Below are 23,404 nucleotides of genomic sequence, written 5' to 3' on the forward strand. Positions count from 1 at the left end.
CCTTTATAGCACTTTTCACACTTGTAATATAAATAAGTATTTAATTTTGGTCTTCCCACTAAAGAGCTATGTGTTATGAGAGCAGGGATCATATACCTATCTTTCTCCCAGTTGCATCTCCAGTGTCTAGTAGGGTTTCTGACATTCACCGAGTGCTCAATTCTAGGTCACTATGAAAGTTTTGAGACTGTTATGGTCCAACATTTCACTTCCAAGAAACACGTTGGCAGCATCCTTTCTGATTCACCCATGCAAGTTTCAACTTACTGGGTTTTCCAGTGTTGCTAGGACAGCTTCATTTGTTGCCATTGGGGTGGATTTTATGTTTCTTGATTTTTGTGTGTCACCAAACTCTTGTAATGACCAATATAAATGTCTGTTAGAAAGTGATAAAAGAGTTTTCTGTTGTTCATTATTACAGGGTTCAAAAACACAGCCAGGGAATTTAGTCAAGGGTAACCTTGACTGATGATGTTTTATCAAGCAGCAGATGTATGAGGCTCCCTCATAAGTCTAAGTCATCACATGCTTTACTGCGATCTATTTTTCCCTTCATATTTTTAGTTAACAAATGTATTTCCTTAATGAATATTCATTTATTTATTTAATAAGTAAGTCTCCACCGTGTATCAGATATTAATCTGATGATGCAGTTATAAACAACACAGATAAAATGATTGATCTCATGGACATTACATTCCAGTAGGGGAGACAGACAAAAGACAATAGATTTTCAATAATCAAATAGACACATATTTCTATTTGATGATAGTTATTACTGGCTATTACTATTCAAGTCATGTGACAAAGCTATGGAAAATATTAAAACGTGGTCTGGGGATAAAAGGGGTAGGGTTCTTTTAAGTAACAACCTTCAAACACAGATTTTCTATTTCACTTGGGCTTATTTACCTCTTTATTGAAACTGTAATCAATTTTGAGAACAATAATCATGTCAGGTTCCTCCTCTCCCCTATCAGCACCTGCCAGCACAAAGCACCTGTTATATGCTTAACACACATTTGGCAAATAAATAAGTAGATGAAAAGGCTGAGAGGACTACAAGTATTACAAACCATCTTCAGACAAGGTGGGTTTGAAGATCTAGAAATTGGGACTAAGCAATATAAGGATGAGGACAAGGAATTCAGAGATAGGAACCAGTAAACCAGCAATAGTCTAAGAAAACAGGCAAAGTCTCTCAGTGAATCAGTATTGCCAGGGGCCTCAGAGAAAGGACCTAGGAAAATGGACAAGTTGATATTGGATGGCCTTGCTCATTCTACCAGGTCCTTGGAACCAGGAGAAGCCCAGGGCAACCAACGTGGCACTTCTCAGCAGTACCAGTGTGGTTTTCCCGTTGACTATGCCTATTTTGGGTAAACTCCTTCTGTGGAAGGGATCCCAGCCAATTGTGAAGGCTCAGAACTGCCAAGTTGGCCCATGTCCTAAACGTCAGGTCCCCTCACTTTCCCCCAAGTCCAGCCATCTGTCTTCCTTGCGTTATGAAATGTAAAGAAGCATGAAAAAGTAGGCGCAGCAAGGGAAGCAAGAGCCCCTGCCGCAAAGAAGGATTCTGCCTGCTGAGTTGTCTCAGTGGTTTCCTGATGCTTCCACTACCCACCAATCTCCTGGACAGAGGAGCCAATTCACTTTCCAGTTTCCCAGAGTGGAAAACTACCAGCACAGGCTGCTGCGCCCAGCAGGGAGCCCCATTTATCCAAACTCTGGTGGGGCCTGGCAGGCAGGCTGAGCAGAAGCAGCTGCCACCAGGCCCCAGCTTCCCAAGAATTATTTTTCATGCTATCCTGCCAAGGCTGAGAGCCTGAAAGGGCTGCTTGTTCCGTGATGTTTACTGTCTCACTACTAACTCTGGACCACGGGCTGCCCGGGCTCCCGTCAATGAGTGTCCCATATGCAACTTCCAGGAAAACAGGCATGTGGCACACGTGAGGTCTGAGACACAGAGATCTGACACCTGGACTTTTCTGGACACAGGGGAGACAACACTGACAGGGGGCATGATTGGGGTTAACGTGGGGAGGGGAGAGAGCAGACCAGTCTGGTCACTCTAAAGGTGATCATAAAACTTTAGAACCAGAAAGAGAATTTAAAAAACAAACCCCACTAATGGCTTTATGTGAAATATCAGAACCTCTGAGATCCACAAAGGTGTATAGAGTAATTTAAGGATACACAGATGAACCAGGATGGAAATTCACATCCCTTTATCCCTAGTTCTTCTTTCTTCAGCCCTAAGCTACCAAGATCTAGGTCCTCTAATTGCAGGGATGACAAGGTAGCCCTGCTGCCCACAAGCTCCATGTAGCAGAAGCTCGTAGGGTTAGGATTAGGGTTAGGGTTGTAGCAGGCTACTTCAGACTGGTTCATTGTGCAGATAAATATAGGCAATGCAATCACACAGGGGGCCGAGACACATTATTTGCATTTTTTACATTAGTCTATAGGGCTATTCTTTAGGTACAATGGGGCTATTTCACCAAGACCTCTTTCATTCAAGTTGAAATTCCCCTTAGAAATACCTCTTTAGGATCACAATTTTCTTGGAAGCCCAAAATACATTCCAGAAATAATTATTGCAGAGCCCCAGGACAGAAGTCCCAAGCTATAACAGGTTTCGGGGTACAAGACATGAATCAGACAAGTGTCCTTCTTCTTGGCTAACAAAGTCAGTGAGGCCTTATAGTAATTAGTATGTCCTCTCTTCGAAGAAGCGGTACATTTAAGAGACAGCTCGGTTGCCATGAAAGTCGTGAGTTGAGAAGAAAACTGAGTCATGGTTTGGAAGCAGGAAGGTTTGTACTTAAAACCTGATTCTTCCACATTCAAAGGTCAGACTTGAAAACCAGTCACCAAACCTCTGTAAACGTCAGTTTTCTCATCTTTAATAATCCTGCCAAGTAGAATTGTTGTAGAGATTTAGTATAGTATATACAAAGAACTTAGCACACTTTGTGAAATGTAATGAGGCTTAATAAATAATGTCTAGGAGGATGAGAAGAGAATACTGTTTGTTTTAAATACTGCATTCACTCTTTCTTAAGCACTCCAGAAGTTTTATGACCTCAGAAAGGTTGCTCAAGCTTTCAGTCTCTTAGTTTAAGGGTAATATTGATACTTGATTGCGGGAATGCCATAGGGAATATGAGTTAATATATGGCAAGCACTCAGAGCAGTAATATTTAGTAAAGTTAGATATTATTTACTTTTTAGTTATCTTTGCTCTGGAACATTCAATAAAGATTAGAGTTGTTTTCTAAAGTTGCATAAGTTTAAAAAAATCAAAAATAAATAAGTGAAAAAATATAGGCAAAGGGAAAAGAGGATAACAATGATAAGATAAGCTAGAGCTGAGATTGACATACAAAATATATTCCATTTTGTTCTGTATTACTGACGGATGATGGGCTTCAACTTCGGCTCTGAGCTTCCTAGCAGTCAATTCAAAAAATGAAACATAATCATTAACATGAATTACAGTGGCAACCAAGTAAAAGTTAACATTTCATTTTTGTTTCCAGGGAGGGGATGAAGTAGCTTGCAGTAATCAGCACTTCCCCAAGAGTAACTGGAAGAGCTAGATGAAACTCACAGATCATCTGTTGGAATGAATCTGAAGGCTGCTGAAGCAATGAAAATGGTGAGACTTAGACATGAAAGAAAGGAGACCCTCAAAGAAGTGAGGGAACTTCTGCAGCCACTGTTAGCCATTTGCCGATTTGGGGCAGGTGCATGACATGTTAGCCATTTGCCAATTAGGGGCAGATGCAAGGCTCTGGGCTTGGCACTAACTAGCAAGGGTCACTACAGGACAAGATCATCAGAGCTTCCAAAGGAGACCTGGGATCCCTGGAGCATGCAGCATTTTTCTCGCTCAACACATGTGTCAACTCTGGGGCTATGTGGAGGGAGAATGTAAAAACCTAAGGAGAAACTCTCTGACAAGCCAAGCTAAGTTCTTGAGAGTCTTATAAAGCAAAGTTTAGAGTTCAGGACCTGCCAGGGAGAGAGAATACAGAGTTTTTTTAAGAAGCACTGAATGACCAAAGAACTAAAGTTTATTCCCTACCAACTACCCAGCATGAAGATAATTCTGCTCTGCCAAGTAAGGGCAGATCCATCCAAGTGCCTCAACTGAGCTCCAGGTTCATATCAGGTTCATATCCTTTTAAGAAATCTAAAGATCCAAATATGTTCTCTGAGAGAAGACCATTCCATCTTCACAGGGACATGAGCTAAGCCAGATACTACCCATGGGCTGGGTGTTTTAGCAGCTACAGATAAAGAAAAGATGTCCTTAAATGTACCCAAATACATGTAAGTTCCTTATTCTTCATTTCAAGGGAGAAATTTAGATTCTGTCTTTTAGGTGCTGTAACCTATATTCAAGATATAAGGTCTAGTGCTCGCTTCGGCAGCACATATACTAAAATTGGAACGATACAGAGAAGATTAGCATGGCCCCTGCGCAAGGATGACACGCAAATTCGTGAAGCGTTCCATATTTAAAAAAAAAAAAAAAAAGATATAAGGCCTAACAATGACACGCACCTTCTATATACAAGCACTGCTAACTTAAAACATAATTCATCCTCATAAGAGAAATTAGGGATTAATTTTATTTCATCAAGAAACAGAACCAGTAACCAAAGATATAACATGTTGTTATTGCTGTTGTCATTACCAATTTGGCTATCAATCACTATTGAGCTAATTCCTCAATAAGAAAAACTATCACAAAGTCCTAAATGTTGGTCTAAACAATTGTACTAAAAATAAACAAAGTAAAATTATAGCTTTCCCAAGATGGATTTATCCCATCCCATAGCCAGCGCTCCTCCCATGCCAGGACAAATCATTTCTCAAGTTAGCAATGTTTGTCCATAGAAGATACATTTTATTGGGAACCTAGTGTCTTTCACATGGGTTATAATACCTGAAAGATTGGATTTGATTTCCTTCATTGAAATGCTAAGAGTTTACACATATTTTGATAAATTTACACATATTTTCCTTTATTTATAATCATCATATAATGCTCTGCCTATGCACTGAGGCAGGGAGACCTTAGGCACTTACAAATAAGCACAGAGACCTCCTCTTCCCCACTGCCTGGGGTTGCTCTAGCTCTGCAAGGCGACGGGCATTGCCAGTCCCCCACACCAGAAGACTGGACCCCTGGTCCTGCACCCTAGTATACTGCTGCAGCTCCGATTTATTCACTCCAAACTTAACATCCCCATCATTTAAAGAGACGCTATTCCCCTGGGTTCCTTCTTGGCTTCCCGACATCTTTCTGAGATCAAGTCTCACATTGGAATCCTTTTTTTTGCAGAAAAATACAGAAAAGCCTGGGAGTTCTTTGACTTCCTTTCTTCCTTCCCTCTCCTTATTCCTCAAACCTTTATTTATTGCCTTTATAAGCCAACCACTGCAATAGGTACTGGTCATGGGTACACAAGGGATCATTACTACACCAAATAAGACAAAGATCAAAGTCATAAAAATCTTTGAAGTGGGGGTGGGGTGGGGGTGTTGCATATTTTTTTAATAGCTTATTACCTCCCACTTAAGCTCGTTTAAAACAAAAAACCTCACTGTTTGAATGTTTTAACATTTCCTTTACTTTATTGCATATGTGTCCAAACCACCAGAAATTTCTGGGAGGCCTATCTTGCCACATCCATGCTCTTCAGAGACCTGCTGGCTATGACCAAGCACTAAGTCAACAACCACACTATTCTCCCCAGAAAAACACATTGTAATGGATATGCTTGGCCAAGGCATAGAGTCCCATGTTCCCTTGGAGTTAAGATGGCCAGAGTTCAGGGTTATTGGAAGCTCCATTCCCCAAAGGCAACTTGAGTCTCTCAGGGGGACCACAGGAGAATCTAATGGTTTTTTTCTCTTTCCTCTCCCAACATCTGCCTGATAAAAACTATTGTTTTGTGATGCTTGGATTATTTTAATTTGCTTTTCTTCCAACAGTAACAAATCACAATCCTTGATACTTGCATTGAATTATCCAAAGCCCATCCATGCCCATTACTTCATTTCATCCCACACAGTAACACTGTGAAGTTCTGACAGCAAAGTCATTGTCGCCATTTTCTAAACGACCAAAGTGAGGTGCAGGGAGTCACCTCCAGACACAAGGCCAGAGTGTGACAGAGCTGGAAGTAGAATCTACCTCTCTTGATTTCCATCTCCATGGTCCTGTCACCATGCCCCGCTGTCAGCACACCCTCCTGTCAGCACCCACAGTCTACAGCTCGACTCTGGGAGTCAAGAACCACCAGGTGGGAGGACAACTTGGACAGAGAGAACCAGGGAAGTTTATTGCCTGTCTAAATTTTAGAACATCCTGGTTGCAAGATTTGTTGGAATATGACAGTAAAAGGAAGCTGCACCCTGGGGAGGAGAATGAGGCATTTTTTACCACTGGGTAAAGACAAGGCCTTTGGTCATGAAGCATTTGTTGCACATCAAGGATCTCAAGATTATGTGCTTTCTAACACCGCATGACCCCTCAATGACCATCTCACCCTCCTGTTTTTCTCTTTGTGCCTTTGTGCCTTTTCTTATGTTCAAAAGCTCTCCCTTCCTTTTTCCACCTGGCCTGGCCAATCCCTCTGGCCTGAGCTCACTCGCACACTTTCACCTAGCATGACACTGGAGATTTGACCTGATTGGGTAACCCATGAACATAAATAAACAAATGCACATAAATATTATATACAATATTTATCTTTTTTATATCCTTGCCCTATTTTATATCTATATCCATCTATGTCTATCACATACTTATATCTCTATATTATATATCTTGATCCTGCTTTCTTCAAGCCCTTAGCATTCCTGTGAGCTTTTAGGAAAGGCAACGACAAGCAAGTATGTGAATGAAGCAGCAGTGACATATGGCCCTGATGGCTCCAATGGCAGGACTGTACAGACACCAGGGTCACTGCTGTTTCCTTGCCTATTCCTACATTGTTGGTTCTCCTGAAGACTCGGTCTTTCCACATGGAAGCCCCAAGCAAACCAGAGCTCTGCAGGGGTGGTGAAAACTAAGAGATACAGGAAAAGGCCTGTGTGGTGCTCTTCTTGCAGCCCCATGAGCTTATTCCTAGCCCTAAGGATTAGACTCAGGAAGGCCAAGTGTGCCTGGGCCCCCGTGCCTACTGACCACAAGGAAGTAGAGCTCTATTCCTTCTCATATGACTTGCAACTCATTAGACCCCCTTCTACAAGCTAGGAATCCAGGCCTTAGAGGGGAAGATGACAGAACCAAGCCCAAGTTTTAGAATAGATAGGGCATTCAGCTGGCTTTTTGGTTAAAGCTGTGTTTGTGCAGCAGATGAATTTGGAAACCTTTATTCTAAGACATAAGGGCCAAGAAGTGTGAAAACTCTGTTTAAAGTATACTCTAAATAAGTTAAAATATGGAAGACAGTATAGAGCAGTGGTTCTCAACCTTCCTAATGCCACAGTGTATTTTCACTGTTACCACAAAGGGGTGGCAACCCACAGGTTGAGAACCGCTGGGATAGAGTAACAAAAAGGCCTGTGAAGCCTGCCATTATTACAACACAGTATATAAAACGAGGGGAAAGGAAAGAGGATCTAGCACTTATTGATCATATTCTGTGTATTTGAAACTATGCTAAGTGCTTAATATATGTCCTCCACCTAGGAGCCCTTGAGGTAGTAGTCAGAGATAGATGAGAAGACTGAGTTCAAAGAAGCTGAAAATATGGCCAATCTTACCCAGCTAGTAGGTGGCAGAGGCTGGATTCAAAGTCACAGCTGGTAACAGTCTTTCCAAACATGTTTTCTCCCATCATTCTATCTTCCTGAACGTATTCCCCCATTTTCAGACTAGATTAAATCAATCATTCTTACCCTTTTCTGGATTTTCCCAGAACCCTTTGGGGATCTGATAATAGTTAAAGAACTTCTTTGGAAAATGTACTTTTGCCTTTGCACATTAAATTGAGGATACAATTTAGGGTGTTCATAGGGCCCTGGAGCCCATTCGTAGCTGGCCCATGAACTGAGCCCAGGCCTTGGTGTTCTCTCCCTGCACAGGTGGCCTAGGGCAGAGTCAAGGGCCTGCTGCTACAGCTGGGTCTGACCCTGGTTCTGCCACTTGGCTACATCTATAAGCTGGGATCACTTACCTAATGCTTTGGAGCCTAAATTTCTCCTCTGTAAAACTGGAATAATAATATTAATACTACTTACTCATAAGATCATGGCAAAGATTAAATTTGTTGAGACCCCTTAAAATGGTACTTGGAATATATTAAGTGTTCATTGAATATTGATTGGTGCTTCTCTCTACTGGGCACAAATGAAGAGGGTCAAGGGGCAGATGAGTTTCAGTTTTTCCCAGACAAAAATTCTTATACTGGCAAAAAGGATACCAGAGGCCATCTCCAGGCTAGACTCAACAAACAAACATACAAGCAAGAAAGAGCCCATGTATATGTGAAACTTGGTAAACGGTCTGTGAAGCTAGTGAATGATGCCCCATGAATATATCAATGTACACAGCCATGATTTAATAAAGAAAAAAAAAATGAAAAAAGAAAGAGCCCACGTGGGCAGCATTGAGCATTGCTCAAGAGAAAGTCTACCAGGGAGGTCTCTTCCCAGCTTTTTATCTCCCTCCCAGGGCCCTGCTCAGGCCATCCAGCATGCACATGCATGCACACACATGAGCACACACGTGCACACTCACACAGCATGAGCACCTCAGGCTTGGTTCCAGAAACCTGAAACCTGCACCACAATCTCATTAATAGATAAGGCCTCATAAGCCCTCTCAGCACATCTTTGGGGACATAAATGATGAGAATCCAGGAAAACAAGAATGATTTTCCACTTTAGAAATGTGTGGAGGTGAAGTCACACATATCAGCCTTGGTGGAGGGCAAGGGGATGAGGATAAAGAGAGAGCTTGGCGCAGACAGGAATCAAAACATCCCAGGCACTGCAGCTTCTTTGCTAGAGCTGAAGGCCTTCTAGGTCCAGCCTTCCTCATTCAGCATGATAACAGGACTAAGCTTCTGGGTAAGAGTTCTTTATGACCCTGTTAGTCTTACTCTATTCTTTGGCCTCAGGCTGTCCCTCAAACCTCAATTACCTCTCACCCCCAGAAATGCACATTAGAAGTTGCAGAAAGGAAACCATGAGGCTGTACAGCTAATATGATTTTTAGAAGAAGATCGTTTCCTCACATTGCTTCCTGAGGGGCCAGGTAGTATGGTAGATGGACCTAGGGTTGGGAGCCTAGCACCCCTGGGTCCCTGTCCCAGCTTTACCATCAGCCAAATGTACCAGTGTGGGCAAATCACTCACCTGCTTTGACTCCTAGTTCCCTTATCTGTAAAATGAGGAAGAGGGACTTAAATATCCCTAAGGTCCATTCCAACGTGCATAGTCTAGAATTCCCTTTGCCTAGACGCTAAGTGAGAATACACCGGCATTGAGTTAATGCTGGAAAAAACAAAAACCACCATGATGAATCTAAAACAAAGTCAGGGCCAGGAGGAGAAGAGTTTCTGCTCTCCGAATCCCAAACCCTGAATGCCTTTGCCCCTCTTTTTCAAAGCAAAAATATTCTGGATACTAAGGGAGGGCCAGCTCCCTCCCCTAGGTCTCCAATCTAGTGGCAAGTTGCTTGTTGCCTCTGAGGGGAAAACGTGGTATGGAAATGGCACACCCCACCTCTGCCCTGCCCTGGCTCTGTGCCATGGATCCTAAATGCCCCGTCTGCCTGAGAGGGAGTAGGGGTTTTTCTCCCTTTCCCTGGCACAAGAAGCCATCACAGGCCAAGTCAAGAGAATGAGGCCAACTGCCCCTGTGCTCTTTACACACATCAGTCCTCTAGTTGGCTCCCGGGACTTCACACCGCTGGGCTACATTTTTGGGATAATCAGAATATTTCTATGCATCCTCCTACCTGGAAAACATAAGGTGCTCGTCCCCTGCTGGCCACCAAAACAGTGATTGTATGAAATGGTGGTTGTATGTAGAGAAGACTGACCTTGTGTCTGGTCAAACAAATACTACAGCCCAGTGTATTCTTGTACGTGACTGTGGAGTCTAAAGACTTCCCTTTTCCACAGAGATGTCCTTAGCTCTCCTAACTAGTCTGGAAGCTCCAGCCCAGGCTGGAAATGAGAGGAAACTTGACCCAAGGACCCTCCAGGGGAAGAGGTTCCCTACACAGCCCCTCTGAATCTCTCACTCATTCCTCTCCATCCACCACATCACCTCTCCCTCCCCACAGACATTACACATGCTATTTCTTCTGCCTGAAATGCCTCTTAGGGGACCCACTTCTAGGAAGAAAACAAAACAAAACCAAAGGGCTCCATTGCTTTAACAAAAAAAAAAAAACAAAACAAAACAAAACCTAAAGCAGAACAGTTTCTAGTGCTATGAAATTCTTGAGGTCAAGCTGGAACAGGGTTTCTGGACTCACCTGCCACAGCAAGAGTTTGATCTTAAATTTAACAAAAGAATTTATCTGCCATGTCCTATTGTTTAGCCCAAAAGGCAAGATTCTACTGAAGTTTACACTTTAGACCTCTGAAGCTGGGAAGTGTCAGTGAGTTGGGAACAAGTGGCCTTTCTTACAAAAAATAGCCGTACAAGTTTAGGGGCTATACTTCCAAGCTCAAAGCCTGTTAAATTACCCAGTAGAGGCAATAATGCCCCCACACCATAAAATCGCAGTGATTTCACAGCAGAGAGCATCTCATACGTTATCTAATTCACCTTCATCTTACTACAGGTGCAAAGATTAAGGAAGTACAAAGAGCCATATAGCAACTTGTTCAATATCCCACAACTAATTTATGACCAAGCCAAGATAATAATGAGGGTTTTACTCAAAATAAGTAAGCTAAATACTTTTTCTTCTAAGTTAACTTCAAATCATTCATCATAATATTCTCATAATATTCAAATCATTTGGTGATATTTGTCAGAAATGATTTTCAGAAATTGTTGGTATGATTTTTTGACGTGAATGTCCCTAGCTAAATAATATTTCTGACTCACAACTTGGACATAAGAAATTCTTCCAATAGCTTCCCCATTGGATCGACCCTCATTAGGCCCTAGTTCCTGGCACACTATTGCAGCTGAAAGGCAGCTGAGTACTCTGTGTACACTTCAGGGCTGTGTATACACACCCGCAAGTCACCATTCCCCATGTAGGCAAGCATGGCCCATACCACAGGCCCCACTGACAATGCCACCTTCTCCATTACTATTCATTAACATCACTTTCATCACCACCTGCTTTGCCAAAATTCAGATGCTTTAAGAGCAGCAGTCCCTAACCTTTTTGGTACCAGAGACCAATATTGTGGAAGACAAATTTTCCACAGACTGGCAGGGGTAGGGTGGGGACATCTGATATGAGTCTGCATGCAATGGATTTATTATGGTCTCTGTGCAATCAAGTCTCTCTGCTGATGGTAATCTGTGTGTGCGGCCTCTCCCCTCTCACCACCTCAGCTCTGCTTCAGAGCATCAAGCCTTAGATCAGTGTTTTTCAACCAGTGTGCTGTGAGAGGATCTTAGGTGCAAAAATTTTTAAAGATCATTAAATTATTTTCAAAAGAAGTTCAAAGCACAGTAAGTATATTCTTTTTTATTTTTAACTCTTTTTTCTTTGATCGACATAATTTAAATGTGCAACAGAAGTTTAACTACAAGTTCAAGTGTGCCATGAGATAAAAAAAGAAGGTTGAAAAACACTGCATTCAATTCTCACAGGGAGCTCAGTACCTAGATATGTAGGGTATTGAGGGTTCATGCTCCTATAAGAACTGAATCTGCCACAGATCTGCCAGGAGTCTGAGCTCAGGCAGTGATGCGAGCAATGGAGAGCAGCTGTAAATACAGATGAAGCTTCACTCACTTGCCCTTTGCTCACCTCCTGCTGTACAAGTCAATTGCTAAAAGGCCAGTGGCCTCGGGTTTCTAGCAGAGAGCCAGCAGCTCTGTGATCATTCTGGCTTAGCCAGCCGTCTATGTCACACTACCACTGCCCTGCAACTTCCAGGGAATGACACCTGTAGGACACTTATGGTCTCGAATAATAGAAAATTTATTTAAATACAAAGATGATTCATCCTCTCTTGGAGTCTGCTGAGACACCAAGATTGACCTTTTTATATATTCACTATCTCTCTCATCAACAAAGTCATGCTAAATACTGAAGGCTCATTGACCAGTAGTCATTGTAATGTCTTCAGCAAAGAGCTTAAAATAATGAGTTTGTTTTATTTTATATTATTAATTGAATTTAATGCCCAGCCCAGTTACTATTTGCCAACAAATATTTGATATCCAATAATCAAGTAAAATATATTATTAAATAAATTTAACAATTGGCTATATATATGATTCACTTAAGCCTCTATTATACCACATGCCCAACCTGTGGGGAAAGTGACCAGGAATTTACTCTTTCAGTACTTTCGGTCATCTTTAGTGTTTCAGTAGATACCAGCAAAGAATGCTGAGAGTCATCTGTAAATCAATATACATTTATTATGCACCTACTCTATGCTTAACAATAAGCAAGCCCTAAGATTCCCTTTGACACTGACAATGAATGAAAATTTCTCATCTGTCTCAAATTCTTACCTCTGGTTTAACTTGTATAAACAGGAAGAAACAGCAAAGAGGAGGATTAGCCCAACAACATGGTCTATGTTCCCCTAAAGATCTTTACAAATCAAGACCTGTTTCTTTTTCCCAGGCAGAAAGAGCCAACAGAAATATCTGACATTAGAAATAGAATTTAACAATTAAGATGTCTATTTGCTGTCTTCAAACAGACCCTTTTCTTCTCCAGGGGGCTACGCTGTGTCCTCTAAGACAGAAGGCTAGCTGTCTTGGTTTTGTCCTTTAAATGCCCTCGTGGTATGCCAGTCTACATGAGTGCACAGAGCACCAAAACATCCTGCCCCTCTATCCACTCACAGCACTCCACTCTTTCGTGGAGCTCAAAGTAGGGAGAATGTAGTAGGAGGCAATCAAACCTCAACAACTGGATAAGAAGATTACAGAGCAAACAAATGAAAAAATGGTATGCAAGTTTAGGTCTCAGACACACCAGCTGACGTTATTACGAGAAAGTAGTGACAAGGTACAGGACTCATTCAAACAATAATTCTTTCACTTTAAAGGAGCTTTGATCATTATTTCCTATTGAGGTATAAAGAAGCCTGTGCATATGAAAATTTAGTGAAGGGGAAGAGAGTAAGCATTTTTCACAAATGTAGCCTTATGCTATGAGGACAAAATGAAAGCACCCTCAAGAATCTGAATACAGAGAACAACTGAAATGCTCATCTACTGATGTGGGATGGTAAGTTGGTTAATCACTTTGGAAAATTCTTTGCATTATGCAGAACAGTAGATCATATGCTATGTATGGACCAGGAATTCCTCCTTTAGGTGTATACCCTAGAGAACTGAGAATATACCTCTACCAAAAGTTATGTGCAAGAATGATTAGGAGAGCTTTATTCATAATAGGCCCACACTGGAAACTATCCAACTCTACTTCGACAGTAGACTGGCTAAACAAAGCGTTCAAACAAAGTCATACCTACAACAATAAGAATGAACGGTTGACAATTGCACGCAACGATAGGAGGAAGATCATGAACAAAATGTTGAGTGAAAAAAGCCAGACACAAAGATGCACCATATGATTTCAATTATACAAAGTACAAAAATGGGCAAAATTAACCAATGGTGTTGAAAGCAGGGTACTGGGTACCTTTGGGGCTGGGAAGAGCAAGAATAGAATTTTTGAAGTGAAGTTCTGTTTCTCAACCTGAGTACTGCTTACATGGATGTATTGTTTGTAAAATTCATCAAACTGAACACTTAAGCTAGGTATACTTCTCTGTATTTATACTTGTGGCAGAACAAAAACAAAAAAAAACTCCAATTCTTCACCCACCCCTGTATCCAGAGTTGACCACGTGATTTTTTTGCACTTTCCTTTCTGATGCTGCACTTGACCATGTGACTTTCTTTAGCCAATAAAACATAGCAAAGATTTTCTGGCAGTGACTTGAAAAATACTTGAATGTTCCCACTTCTGCTCTGGTCCTGTGAAATTTCCATGAAAACATACCCAGGCTAGTCTGCTGGAGGATGGAACAGAACACAACAAGATTGCCCCAGTCATCAGAGCCAGGGCCATCCTATGTGAGCCAATAGCCAGCTGACTCCCAGATACACAAGTGAATCAAGAAGGACCAGAGAACAGTTCACGCAAGCCCAACCACTAGCAAAATAAATGCATGTTTTAACACACTGAGCTGTGGATAGGATGTTAAGCAGCATTCCTGTACTTTAAGTTTAAAAATACAAGTAATAAAAAAATTGGCTTAAAAGAGTTCCCTAACATATCTATTTTAAGCATGGCCATCCCCTGTTGGAAGGAGAATCTGCCTGAGATTCCACAGGACCTGGGTACCAAAAGCACACTAGGACATACGTGCAAGTAACATCCAGGCCTGAGCCAGCAAGAAACAACTGGTAAACCAACCTGCAGACATTCTCTAAAGCACTTAAAAATTCTCTCCTTCAGGCTTTCCCAGAAAAGGGAGAAGCAAATGGTTGCTTCTCCCACCTCCTATTTTTAAAAAATGCTCATCTTACTCTAAAATGTTAAACAATATTCAACAGGTCATATATAATATTATTAATATATAAAGTACATTAGTTTCTGTTTCTGGTTTGGCCATGCTTCACCATGGAGTTTTGTTTTTTGTTTTTTTTTTTAAGAGCTATTGGGCCCTTTTGGTAGGGCTTTGCCCAAGATGAACATTGATCTTGGGAACATGTTCTGCTGGTCTTCCAGCATGCAGCTGAGTAAGAGCGGTGTTACCTGGATTAACCTGAGCTTCTGCAGCATTCAAGATAGGCAACAGCAGGAGCAGTACCAAGGGCATTCTGGGAATCAGGATCATCTCAGAAGGTGGTGTTGGAACTGGAGTCTGCAGGCCACCAAACATGCAAAAAAAGAGAGAGAGAAAGAGAAAAGGGCATAAGTGAAGCAGATCCCACCAACATGAATGAGCACCATTTTCACAGTTAATTCTGGGTTCCTGCAGTGTCCACTTCTCTATTTAGGACTTTGAATCATAGACTTTGGGAGCTGAATGGCACATCCAACAATCTCCTACTATTAGATAGTACACTCACGAAATTAAAATTGGCAATATTATAGTCAGGTGACAAAGTTTGGCTAAGATAAATACCCGTATGGTGAACAGCGGTAAAGTATAACTTATATTTATTATGTCAACCAATGTGCTTATAATTTTGATATTGATTCTAGCATTCAACCAAGAAAAGCATTCAATAATTTTAGCATATTTGCCTTTTGAAATAGGTAAGTCCAATATTTATCCTGATTCATTACCTCTGGAGTGGTACCTAGGATTCTGTCTTTTTAGTTTCCTCAGAATGGTGTATGTAATCACAGATTAGACTTAGAGATATCAGTATGAACTTATGCTTATTTTAATAGAGATCCAGATAGTTACACATAAGAATACTTATAGGTTATGTGTATATACGACGTGCATGGGTGAGTATACACATGTACTATATGTTTTATCAGCAAAAAAGGCCTAGAAGCAATGACACCTCATTAGCAAGAAGCAAACCTAATGTCCAGATCTTATAAAACTATTTTCCAATAAAAGGAACCAAAGTTCCTTGGGAAAATGGCTGATTCTAGGACTGGAATAGTATATATACAAGATGAGCCTAGAGTACCATTTAGTGCCAGAAATTGAGAAAGACAATGGGGGTACATTAAGGAGATAGAGGAGCCAACCGAAAGAGCTCCCAATAGCTAAAGCTGGAACAATTTGGGCAACCAAGTACAAAATAAATATCCTTGAGTTCATGCCAGTGTAAATAAATAAGTGAAGAAGATGGTGCTTGTGGCTCAGTGAGTAGAACGCCGGTCCCATATACCAAGAGTGGAGGGTTCGAACCCAGCCCCAGCCAAACTGCAATAAAAAAATAGCCAGGCATTGTGGCGGGTGCCTATAGTCCCAGCTACTCAGGAGTCTGAGGCAAGAGAATCGCCTAAGCCCAAGAGCTAGAGATTGCTGTGAGCTGTGATGCCACGGCACTCTACCAAAGGTGACAAAGTGAAACTCTGTCTCTAAAAAAATAAATAAATAAAAATAAATGAGTGAAGAAATGAGTGGGGAGAACAGACATATTTCCTATAGAGAAGAATTCCAAATAACTTATGTAGATCATCCACTCTTAAGAAGATGAGGCATTACTACCACCCTTCTGTTTTTCTAGGAAACAGAAGCTCCTTAAGTGTAAGCTGCCCATAACATTCTCCCAAAGAGTACAGTTTGAAGGCTTAGAACCCATAGCACAGTGGTTACGGCGCCGGCCACATACACCAAGGCTGGCAGGTTTGAACCCTGCCCGGGCCAACTAAACAACAGTGACACCTGCAACAAAAACATAGCCGAGCGTTGTGGCAGGCGCCTGTAGTCCCAGTTACTGGGGAGGCTGAGGGAAGAGAATCGCTTAAGCCTAAGAGTTTGAGGTTGCTGTGAGCTTTGACGCCGCGGCACTCTACCTAGGGTGACATAGTGAGACTGTTTCAAAAAAAGGAAAAAAGAGTACAGTATGAAAACGGATAATGAAAAAAGAGTCACTCTGCCTTGGAGAAATCTAACAAACATTTCCTCAAGCCAGGTGACCAAGTCAGCATCAACATTGATGAGTCATATTGGTAGTATGTGTCTTACACTGAGGTCATGAGAATGGCAATTTACCTCTGTGGTCTTCTCCAAAAATGATTGCTCCAGTCTACTCATAAGAAAACCATCAGACAAATACCAACTGAGAGAAATTCTACAGAATTCCTGATGAGTAATCCTCAAAACTACCCAGGTCATCAAAAACAAGAAAGTCTAAGAAACCGTCACAGCAAAGGGAACCTAAGGAGATGTGATGACTAAATACAATGTTATATCCTGGATGGGATCTTAGAACAGAAAAAGGACATTAAAGAAAAACTGAGGAAATCAGCATAAAGTATGGACTGTAGTTCATGCGTCAGTATCAGTTCATTTATTTGACTAATGTACTATACTACTATGAGATGTTGGTGATGGGGAAAATGGGTATGGTAGATACAGGAATTTTATGTACAGTCTTCACAATGATTTTGTAAATATAAAACCATTTAATAAAAGTGGAATAAAAAGTTTACTTAAAATAAAGTTCCTTCCAGGTAACATTAAGGGAACTTATTGTTAATAATAAACCAAGCATGGGGGTCCACTGTCAGAAATTGTATGTGACACAATGCTATAAAGACAGAAGAAACTCTTTAAGCTAGAGCGATTGGGGAAGGCTTTGCTGAAAAAAAAATAAGCACCTAATTAGGTTCTTGAAGGGTGGGCAAGATTTTGATAGGCAGTAATGGGGATGGAGTAAGAGGTTAACACAGAGAAGGTAGTTTTTCTAGGAAACAGAAGCTCTCCATGACAATTTCTAGGTCAGATATTCAGATGGTTTTAATTGAAGAAGATAGAGCCAAAACGGACCAAACACAAAAGACTCGAGGGATCCCAGGGTGGGGAGTCGGGGGTGTGTGATCCACTGATGGCGGAGGAGACGGTCACGGGTTCACAGCACTGATGTGGATAGAATAAAATACACGTCTCAGTGTGCCTGGGTCTTTTCTGGCAGCAGCAGGAACACTGTGTTTCCGTAGATGAATTCCCAAACAAACCGCCCAGAAGAAACACACAGGCAGATCCTGGAGACATTGCTCTTGGCTATAGCCTAGCACCAGCTCATGACCATGATCCAGACGTGGTTCCACAAAGACCTGAGCTCTTGGTGAGCAGCCATTAAGTCAGTGTTCCGAACTAAAAATAAAACCCGAAGCCCCCAGCTACCTGAATGGACCCCTCTTGGCCAAGGGAACCCCAGAAACACCTGAAAACTGAGTTCCCAGTCACAACCGGCTGGGAGGCTATGGCACAATTACATACGTATAATTTCCCTTCATGAATATTCATAATCCGCTCCATAGCTTGTTGAATTGTACACTTAACCACCTTGATTCATGAATATTCATGATCCGCCCCATAGCTTGTTGAATATGTACACTTGACCACCCTGCTTCATGAATATTCATGAACCATTCCATTGCTTGTTGAGTATGTGCACTTGACCACCTGCTCAGCATAAAACCCAGTTCCCTTCTGTCTCTCCTTTGAAGCACATGTGTCTGGTTTCCAGCCTGGGCTCTGCTTCCCACCCTGTTGGAATGGTAGCTGGGCGGACTGCTACTCCTGGTGAGAAATAAAGCCCCTCTTTCTCCAAAGTATAAACCTCATCAATTTCATTTTATAGTTAACAAATGGCGAAACTAAAGGACCCAGGGAGAACCCCAGTTTCCTCCAAAGGTGATCAGAATTTAACACACTGGAATCTGCACAAGCCTGATGATACCTCAGTTGTCTCTGTGACCTCATTAGGAGAACTCATGTAAGCTCCTCTGGGTCTAGTATCTTCCACTTTTAGGATGAGGATATCAGAGGCTTTATTTCTCTCCACCCCTCCCTTTCATTTCTCTCCAGTTCCATTTTCCTCCTTTCAAACCCCAGAGGAGACATCATTTTTGAAGGGAACTACCCCAGTTTCTCTGACTCACTCCATTCTGAACCCTGGAGGGAATGTTTTTATAGGTCCTGGGTTGGGTGGGGGGGACCTAGTTGGATTTACCTGGTCCATATGGGTTTCTGAGGACGCTCATGTTTCAGCACCTGGGGAGGACACCCATAAAGCTAAGTGTGATGGTAGCCACAGTTATCCAAAATCCCCATCACACACAGGGCAATGCTGGACAGGCCCTTCATCACCATCTGTAGTTATTTATTCACCTGCAAGGCCTTCTGTCACAGATACAACTAAGAGACTGGACACTCCAAGGAACATGGTACCAGTCAAGGACCCAGAGAATTTCGTGCACTTGGTAATACACTTAGTAAAGTAATAACTAACTATGGATTTAGTGGGAATGCTTAGACAATATAACCACTTTAAGATACAGGGATGTTTTGTAACCTTGTAACCTATGAGGAAGAATCTGTTTAACGCATACTATGATGGTTAATAACATTACTGATGCTGCTCTTAAGAGTATAAAAGGAACAAAGGGAAACAGGAGAGCAGAGCAGCTCTTTGAGGAGATACGCTGTGTTCTCCAGAATTGCTGGCTTTTCTATAAATAAAGTGAAGTTGTTGATCTATCATCTGCTTCTCCATTGATTGGCTTGAGTGACAGGCATATGGACTCTTGGTCCAGCAACAAGTGCAGCTATAAAAACTTTAGTTCTGAGAAAATGATCTGTGATCCATTGCATCAGAGACGCTAGTGATTAACATGCTTAAAAAGCTATAAAAAATTCTTGTAAATGTTTGAAATCTAAAATGATTTAAAGCTTTGTGGACCACAATAAAATCTAGGAGACCTCTACAGTTGGCGTACTCCATTAAAACAGAGGCTATCAACCCTTCGAAAAACAGCGAAGATAATGCTATAATTGGTGCTCTCAGTTTTCCAAATGGGGTCAAAACTCTCCCCTAGCCTCCCTTAAAGAGAATGATTTAAAGTTAAAAGAGACTCCAAAACAAAAAAATAAATGGCACGTGAAATATTTAGAGTCAATTCTTCTTTCTTACCTCTCTCCATTTCCGCTTCTAAATAGTTGTTTTTCTTCTCAACTAGTTTTAAAAAAAAAAATTGCTCCATATGTTGACCTTTGCTTTTGGGGTTTTTGTTTCTTCTGTTTAAAAATGTCGTACGATGATAACAGCTCTAGCACTTGGAATGGGATACAGCTGCCTAACTAAACAGATTTATTCACAGAGCTAATAAATTAACCAGAGAAGATATGGGACAATGTATTTAAATTTGGGGGGGGTTGTCCTTTCAGTATCCCAATTTGTTTCCTTTTTTTCTTTCACTCTTTTGTCTATCTCTAACAACCTCTAACCCAAACTTCTCTAAAGCTATCAGTTTGGCTTTTAATATGTAAAACCTTTACTTTCAAAATGGACTAAAGAGATTATAAATGTTCTGCCTCAAGGTATATTTCTTTAACATTTTTTAAAATGACTAATGCAAACCATCTTTTATGAAAAAACAAGACTCTCCACCATTAAAGGTCTGGGTTTTGGGATTATTTTTTTTCCCTCGACAGGGTTTTGCTCTGTCACTCAAGCTAGCGTACAGTGGTGTCATCCTGCAGCGGTCCTCAAACTTTTTAAACAGGGGGTCAGTTCACTGTCCCTCAGATCATTGCAAGGACGACTATAGAAAAAAAAAAAAAAACTATGAACAAATTCCTATGCACACTGCACAAATCTTATTTTGAAGTAAAAAAACAAAATGGGAACAAATACAATCACACCACCTCATGTGGCCAGTGGGCTGCAGTTTGAGGACCCCTGGAGCAACCTCAAACTCCTGGGTATAAGCCTCAGCCTCCTGAGTAGCTGGGACTACTAATCTTTTTGCCTTTTTTTGAGACAGGGTCTCACTTTGTCACCTTTGGTAAAGTGCAGTGGCATCATAGCACACAGCAACCTCAAACTCCTGGGCTCAAGTGATCCTCTTGCCTTAGCCTCCTGAGTAGCTGAAACTACCTACCATTGTGATGCCGGCCACAATGCCTGGTTATTATTTAGAGATGGTCTTTTCCTTTTGCTCAAGCTGATCTCGAACTCATGAGCTCAAGCAATCCACCCACCTCGGCTTCCCAGAGTGCTGGGATTACAGGCATGAGCCCCATCCACTCCCAGCTAATTAATTTTTTCATTTCACAATGTTATGGAGTACAAATGTTTTGGTTACATTTATCACTTTGGTAATCCTTGAGTCAGGGTTATAAGAGTGCCCATCGCCCAAATAGTGTTCATTGTACCCACTAGGTAGGTTTTTCACCCATCTTCTTCTTCCTCGTTCCCCTTGGTTGATTTCCACTGAGTTTTGCTTCCCTCTGTGCACTGTGTGCTCATCTGTTAGTTCAGATTTAATAGTGGGTACACGTGGTACTTGTTTTTTCATTCTTTAGATACTTCGCTTAGGATAACGGTCTCCAGTGCCATTCAAATTATTGCACAAGGCATTAATTCACCTTTTTATGACTTACATAAACCACATTTAGTTAGTCCACACATGAATTGATGAGCACTTGGGTTGATTCCACATCTTTGCCATTGTGAATTGTGCTGCAATAAACAGCTGAGTTCTCATCTGAAATTAGGAACAACCATGAGAAAATCCCTAATTGAGACTATCTCAAAAGTTATCTTTAAAAAGTATCAGGTTGTAAAGATATATTTTTAAAAGTCATACTACAGCCAAGATAATTTTTTAAAAGAATAAAGTTGAGGACCCAACTACTTGGCTTTATGACTTACTGACTTAAAATAAAACTACAGTAATCAAGACAGTGTAGTATTGACTTAAGGCATGATACTATTATTTTGTTTTAATTTCCAATAAACATAAAGGTACATACGATTAGGTTACACTGTTTGCATTGGTAAGATAAAGTCTGAGTTGTAGTTGAGTGAGTCCTTGTGTGCCAGATACCCCTACATTGTACCCGTTATGTGGGAGTTTACCGAACCCCCTCTGCCCCTCCTTCCTTCCCCCTTCTTGAATTTAATTGTGTTTTTCTCTCATGTGGTTAAAATTTTTTAAATTATCACTTTGTCTAAATGACTATTTTATAGTAACCTATAATCCTATTTTATAACAAAAGCGTTTTAAACCTTTGATATTTGACAAACTTTCCAAACTCAAAATTTCTAATTGTCGGGCGGCGCCTGTGGCTCAGTGAGTAGGGCGCCGGCCCCATATGCCGAGGGTGGCGGGTTCAAACCCGGCCCTGGCCAAACTGCAACAAAAAAATAGCCGGGTGTTGTGGCGGGCGCCTGTAGTCCCAGCTACTCGGGAGGCTGAGGCAAGAGAATCGCGTAAGCCTGAGAGTTAGAGGTTGCTGTGAGCCGTGTGACGCCACGGCACTCTGCCGGAGGGCGGTACAGTGAGACTCTGTCTCTACAAAAAAAAAAAAAAAAAAAAAAAAATTTCTAATTGTCTTTTTGAACTCAAATTAGCTCTAAACATTAGGAAAATCTAAGAAAAACACATTTTACTTATTTCATATATTACAATTATATAGGAAGCATTGTCAAATATGAAACTGTGTTTAACTTTGAGTTACATTTTTATGTAAACAGGTTATTAGCATGTGTTCCAAAATTGTATGAGAGTCCTAAAATTCTGATATGCTTTAATGTGTTATCAATAATAATTATGGTTATTATGTTAAATTATTATATGCCACAGAAATAACCAAATTTTATTTGTCAATTATTTATTTAACTATGTGCATTCTAAGAGTTTTGATCATCCACAGATAATTATTAATTTACTTTAGTTTTTCTCAAAAGCTGTTTTCTACTAACTTTAGAGATTATATAATTTAGACTGAATCCTGAATTATTTTCAGGCTACAAGTCCCCCAATAATGTTTTCAAACTCTTCTTCCATTTTTCTGATTTGGACTCAATGAAAATGCCACCAGTTCCTTCGCCCCCACCCCCACACCGAGGTCCTGCACCTTATGACATACGAACTCAAGGATAGTGTGCTCCAAATATTAACATGTGTGTTTCTTTATGAAAGCTTCTTCTATTCAAACTGAAGCTGCTTCAAATTTAACTTCTAGACACCTCAGCTAACTGTCCTCTAAAGAAACTGGCTTACTTTATTAAAAAATACGATGTAGTCATTAAGATTGCTAATGTAGTCTCAAGCAGTATAAGAATTACATGAGACTGAACTACTTTTTTTAACCATTTATTTAAAACATTGCTAATTCTTTTATGCTGTTTTCCAGAAGACAAGAAAACTTTTCCCCTTTCTTTTGAGCTATTTATAGTTTACAAAAGTGGTATATTTTATGAACGATCTGAAACATTTCTGATTTCTTCAGAATTTGGAAACTATTCACAAGTGTTCTTATTTTATGGCAATAGAGTTATTTGCCTAAGTTCAACAAGAGTTGATTTTTCTTTTATAACAGGACAGAATTAGAGATACTAGTTATTTTACCAAGGCTATGACTGGAATGGCATATTTTCAAATATGCCCAGAGTGATTTGAGGAATTAGGTTGACTTTTATAAAGCCAATTAAAGCTCTGGTTGTGGATGGGCAGTGGGGTGGAAGGAACCTGACCTAATATGTCATCAATAAC

The 23,404-nt window shown here is 40.9% G+C and overlaps 1 protein-coding gene and 1 non-coding gene across 6 annotated transcripts in view; one reads left to right on the top strand and one right to left on the bottom strand.

Annotated features, from left to right (window-relative positions):
* DDR2 (discoidin domain receptor tyrosine kinase 2) overlaps positions 1–23,404 on the bottom strand; it is a 169,236-nt gene that overhangs the window by 53,765 nt on the left and 92,067 nt on the right. For all 5 annotated transcript variants that reach the window (XM_053606316.1, XM_053606318.1, XM_053606315.1 and 2 more), the window contains one exon: positions 14,960–15,068. In XM_053606316.1, the coding sequence (XP_053462291.1) occupies positions 14,960–15,041 (82 nt within the window). In that variant the 5' untranslated portion in view covers positions 15,042–15,068. The remainder of the gene's footprint in view (positions 1–14,959; positions 15,069–23,404) is intronic.
* On the top strand, positions 4,424–4,530 carry LOC128597793 (U6 spliceosomal RNA). Its single transcript, XR_008383352.1, has one exon. It is a non-coding gene; the product is annotated as a U6 spliceosomal RNA (small nuclear RNA).

Source organism: Nycticebus coucang, chromosome 10 (genome assembly GCF_027406575.1).
Source record: "Nycticebus coucang isolate mNycCou1 chromosome 10, mNycCou1.pri, whole genome shotgun sequence".
NCBI lineage: Eukaryota > Metazoa > Chordata > Mammalia > Primates > Lorisidae > Nycticebus > Nycticebus coucang.